The sequence below is a fragment of the Papaver somniferum genome, chromosome 9, assembly GCF_003573695.1.
Source record: "Papaver somniferum cultivar HN1 chromosome 9, ASM357369v1, whole genome shotgun sequence".
In the NCBI taxonomy this organism is placed as follows: Eukaryota; Viridiplantae; Streptophyta; class Magnoliopsida; order Ranunculales; family Papaveraceae; genus Papaver; species Papaver somniferum.
The window spans coordinates 61,478,534-61,483,240 of record NC_039366.1 but is presented as its reverse complement, the minus strand read 5'-3'; the positions used below and the strand labels follow the sequence as shown (position 1 = coordinate 61,483,240).

The window sequence follows — 4,707 nt, the reverse complement described above, 5'->3', positions numbered from 1 at the left end:
GTGTAACTTCTGTTTACACCTTCGCACTGTATTTTAATAATTTCGGGCCTAGATTTAATAATTTTGGGCCTAGATTTAAATTTTATTTAATTATGGGCTTGACAATATGCATAAGGGTATCAAGGTCTTTTAAAAACTCGGGGCCTAGATTTAAACTTTTTTTAATTAAGGGCCTCATATTATGGGTTATCCATGGGTTGGGCCTGAGCCTAATTTCCCCTTTAGAAAAATGGTCCAAAAAAACTGTCGTTATTTCTTAATTATCGGCATTATATAGGCACGGGGTTCGGGAATCCTCACGACCACGGTATATAGGTGTGACCGTTTTAATGGGTGTCTTTTTGGAAAAAACAAGTGTTTTTCAAACCTTGGTGGAGACTGGAGAAACTGGAACAGATACCAAGTAAATTTGGTAGTCAGGCTCTAGTAAACTTTTGCTGCAGAATTGGAAGCCGTAAACAATAGCAAATACGAGTATAGGTTAATAATTAGAAATATAGGAGTGGTTGATACAAACAACATTTTCTAACTCTATTATTTATTTTTTTCAACATATCCATAAAAGTGCAGGTGTACCAGAGACTAACTTAAAGAGAAGGCATAAATAGTTGCTAATCTGAGACTGGCTCAAAAAGTAAAACAACAACAAGACGTATAAAAGGAGAGGAGCAAATTTATAATTTATCCAAATCGAGATACAACAAGTTTGAACAGGAGAAGAAAAAAATAATGAAATCAATAGCTTTGACATGTGATAAATTTACTACAGGTAAACTTCCAACAAGCAAGTATATAAAATGGCACAACAAAACTCGTATAATTCTTCCTACAACATCTGAAACTTGCTGAAGAATCGCAGTGTTTTATATTTCAACACATATTTTCTTATCTTCTATACTGTGACCTAGTATTTTTTTCCAAATGATGTCAAGTTTTAAGCATATATAATTTTGCCAGCAGGAAAATTTTGCTGGGCCTGGGTGCTATAGAATATTGCACAACTCCTCATTTCAAGCTTTGAATCCTAGTACTTTATGAGCTGCGTGGAGCTCCTGCAATCCACTGCCAAACTCCACCGGAATTTTGTTTCTGCATTGTCCCCTCGGTAGTGAACTCCATATCTCGCTCAAAGGCAGATTTCTGGTTCCTTAACACTTGCAACTCATCCTCTATCGAATGCAATGGCTCCAGCCTATTTTGCAGTTCTGAAATTTGGGCCTGAATGAACCAATATGTGAGGAAATCAGCTTCTCAACTATCCCAAATAACTAAAATCAAATACAAATTAAAGAAGGAAACAACAAATGCAAAGACAAAGACAAAAAGAAACAACCTCCAGATTGACACATCTTGATGTTTCAGCTTCTAGTTGACCTTTAACGGAGAGTAGTTCCTTCAATAAGAAAATTCAGACGATGAGAGGCTAGAACATTGGATGGTGTTCAACCATCATATTATGAACTAACAAATAATACCTTGGATAAATCTTCATAAGTATTGTTAATCTCAGCAAGATCATCCTTGAACTTATAGTTCTGTGTTCTTATTTCTGTTAGTGAAGACTCTAACGTCATTTTTTCTGCTGCAATTAGGTTAAACCCAACTGTGAAATCTTGCGGCGACGTTTCAACTTCCGTTTCTTGGAAACTTGCATCTTCTTTTTTTCTGATATCGATCTTCCTTTCGCCACTACTAGTCAAAGCATATGCAGCAGTAACAGAAGCTGCTGCTGCAGCTGCTGCAGGTGATTGAAAAATCCTAGGCCTTGATAAATCTTTGGGTTTGGTTCTCAAGACATACACCTGCAGTGTGTTGGCAGCAGAGAAACTTGGATCAATAACGAGAGATATAGCTTCAATTACACGCACTGCGGAGTTCATTGGGAACTCAAGCAGAGGAATGCCCGCAATATAGACACCATGGAGAACGCACATATATTACATAGGACCTCAATAGCCACACAACTTCAATCAAACATTCTTTCAGGTAAGACCTCTAATATATTGTGTACCTCATTGTTATATTTCCCGTAGTATCCTCCAAAGGCAACCAGAACTTTCTCTCCATTTACTATTTCAGAGCAAACAGTCAGCCCCTACAGAACACAACACATCAAGAAATTACAGTGCCGAATAACCCTATTGAGAACCTAAAAAAAGCAACAAAGCATATAAGAAACCTCGCTCGCAAGTGGATCCCGTTCCTCTACACTTGTAACCACTGACCATACAAGCTTCGACATGTTTAGCATGAGGGTATCCGAAACACCTGAGAACAAGAATCAAATTAATCCACAAAGAGGTAGAAACAAATGTATAGCCATGCCTGAATCTAACTTTTTATCTTACCACTTCTATTATCTCCACCACCGACTAGGTACCAATCCTCATTTATGGTGATACCAGCATGACCTGCCCTAGGAGTCACGAGATCACCCTCAATGTGTGGTTGGGACCATTCCAACTGCACCATGCGAATATCTCATTAGTTTGAGCAATCAAGCAACAAGGAATTCAGAACTGAACTAACAGACAGAATCAACATGATCCAAGACTATCTCTAATTTATGTGTCTTGTTTTGCTATGACTATGTTGGAACATGTTCAAGACTTATAGTTGTGAATTTGTTTACCAACTATGAAATCTGGAAGGTTTTAGAATGTTGATCTTCGTATCAAATATAATTTGGTTCACTTACAGTATGTAAATCCAATATGTGTAGATCACTGAAACACGCCGAGTGAGAACAGCCACCAAAAATTAGAAGGTATCGATTTGCATGTATGGCTGCTGTGTGGTCGAATCTCGGAGATGGAGGTGTCTGACTGTAAAACCAAAAGAAAGATCAAAATTCTCCAAATCAAAGACTGGAGTTGGTAGGTGATAAAACAGATGTACAGTGACATACGATGTCTCCGCTACATCCCAAGTCATAGTTTCCAGGTCAAGAATATGGATATCATTTAGTAAACGCCTGCTACTGTCTTCTCCACCAAACATTATCAATGTAGAACCAACTAGTGTTACAGATTGCCCTCCACGAGCAATCTGAGAAAGAATACATATTGATCAGAATCAACATTTTCATTTAAGAGAAATGTGAATACTAACACCAGACATGAACTAAGTAAATTGGGTGAATTACCGGTTCTTTTCCTGAAGTCTTCATGATGCAACAATTGAGGGTCTCCGGGTCAATTGACCGGACTACAGATATTCCAGGTATAAGCATAAACCCAATAAGAAGGTAAATATTATGAGACAATTAGATAGAAGAATAAACGTGGCTCAAGTACAAACCAGTTACGACTTCGGATAACTCTTTTGAATGTCCACCTAGAAGAAGAAGCCTGCTTCCCCACTTGACCTGTCGAAGGCATTACATAATGGAGAGGCAATGGGTGGAGAAAATTATTAGACGCAAAAATAAGAGAACCAGGGATCTCAGGGGAATAACACATCTTTCGTAGAAGTGTTGAAATGCTTACCAGGCTGTGACCTGATGTGGCAGGTAGGGCTTCCCGAACACTGTTGTCAACCAGTTGATCAGAGACTTGATCCATGTGTATTTTCAGTTTCGACCACACCAAAGATCTAAGATCAAGTACCTGCAATACTAACCTATTATTACATGAAGCAAAAAAAAAAAAAAAAAAAAAAAAAAAAAAAAGAAAAAAAAGAAAAGGGAAATACATGTCTGATACCTGAATATCAGAAAGATATCGTCCATTGCGACTTCCTCCAGTAATATATAGTTTCCCATCAGCAACTTCAGCTGCATGCTAAATGCAAAATAAAAACTGTAGAGTGATAATCTAAGTTTAAAACATAAATTCAGGCTAAGCTTCAGGCTAAACTCTGCATTGAAAAAGAAGAAGAAGTACCTTGTAACGAGCCGATGGGCGTGACCCAGGAACTGGAAGTGCTTCCCATTGATCATAAGCCAATGAAGATAACCAATTGCTGATATCGAAATTCGCAGTCATTTCAGCTCCCATTACGGCTGTAGGGGAAAATTGATAGTTGTCGCTAATTTTATTGCATATGATTCAAGGTAAATACTTTAGAGATTCCTATATACATATTCATCCACATTTCTAAATTTCAATGTGAAAACCCTAACTACATTCACTGATAACAATAATCAAACCAAACCAAATCACAAATATCCAGATGACATTCAGATCAAGAAATTTACCAGATGAAATGAACGGGTTCTAGTAGGATCCGACAGTATCGCTAAAGCAAAAGTGACGAGATCCGGAAGTTCTGAAACTCTCATGGGGTTAGTCGTGCGAGAGTTCGAGAGATTTTAATGTATTTAGGTTTTCTCCTGTTAGTCCTGAGGGAGTTTGAGGGAGTCTCTCCAAATCTCCGTTAGTCGTGGGGAGTTTAGAGGAGTCTCCTAAACTCTCTAGAAAACACTTGTTAGTCGCTGGGGAGTTTAAAAAAAGCTATTGAACTCCCTGTTAGTCATAAAACCCTACAATACTAGGGAGGTGGTTGATTTGGGGAGTTCGAAGGAGTTTTTAGTGTATTTTGGTCTCACAACAAATCTCTCAAAAGAGTAGAGATTTGGGAAGGAGTTTGGTGCGTAGAAAACCATAGGAGAAAGAAGAGGAAACGTTTTTTTTTCCAGATATGTTTTTCTTCTTCTTTGATCTCCATGATTGTTTATAATAGTTTGATTTATGTACTATTTTGATT

At 37.8% G+C, this 4,707-nt stretch overlaps 1 protein-coding gene across 1 annotated transcript; it reads right to left on the bottom strand.

The window, feature by feature from the left end:
* Window positions 1-653: 653 nt before the first annotated feature.
* Window positions 654-4,344, bottom strand: LOC113313411 (acyl-CoA-binding domain-containing protein 4-like). Its single transcript, XM_026562179.1, has 14 exons — window positions 4,199-4,344; window positions 3,885-4,003; window positions 3,705-3,782; window positions 3,489-3,608; window positions 3,301-3,367; window positions 3,146-3,207; window positions 2,909-3,048; window positions 2,699-2,825; window positions 2,349-2,463; window positions 2,180-2,268; window positions 2,012-2,095; window positions 1,476-1,802; window positions 1,334-1,393; window positions 654-1,218 (listed from the first exon to the last, which is right to left on the bottom strand). The coding sequence occupies exons 2-14, from the start codon at window positions 3,996-3,998 to the stop codon at window positions 1,033-1,035; spliced, it is 1,569 nt and encodes a 522-aa protein (XP_026417964.1). The 5' UTR covers window positions 3,999-4,003; window positions 4,199-4,344; the 3' UTR covers window positions 654-1,032.
* Window positions 4,345-4,707: the final 363 nt, after the last annotated feature.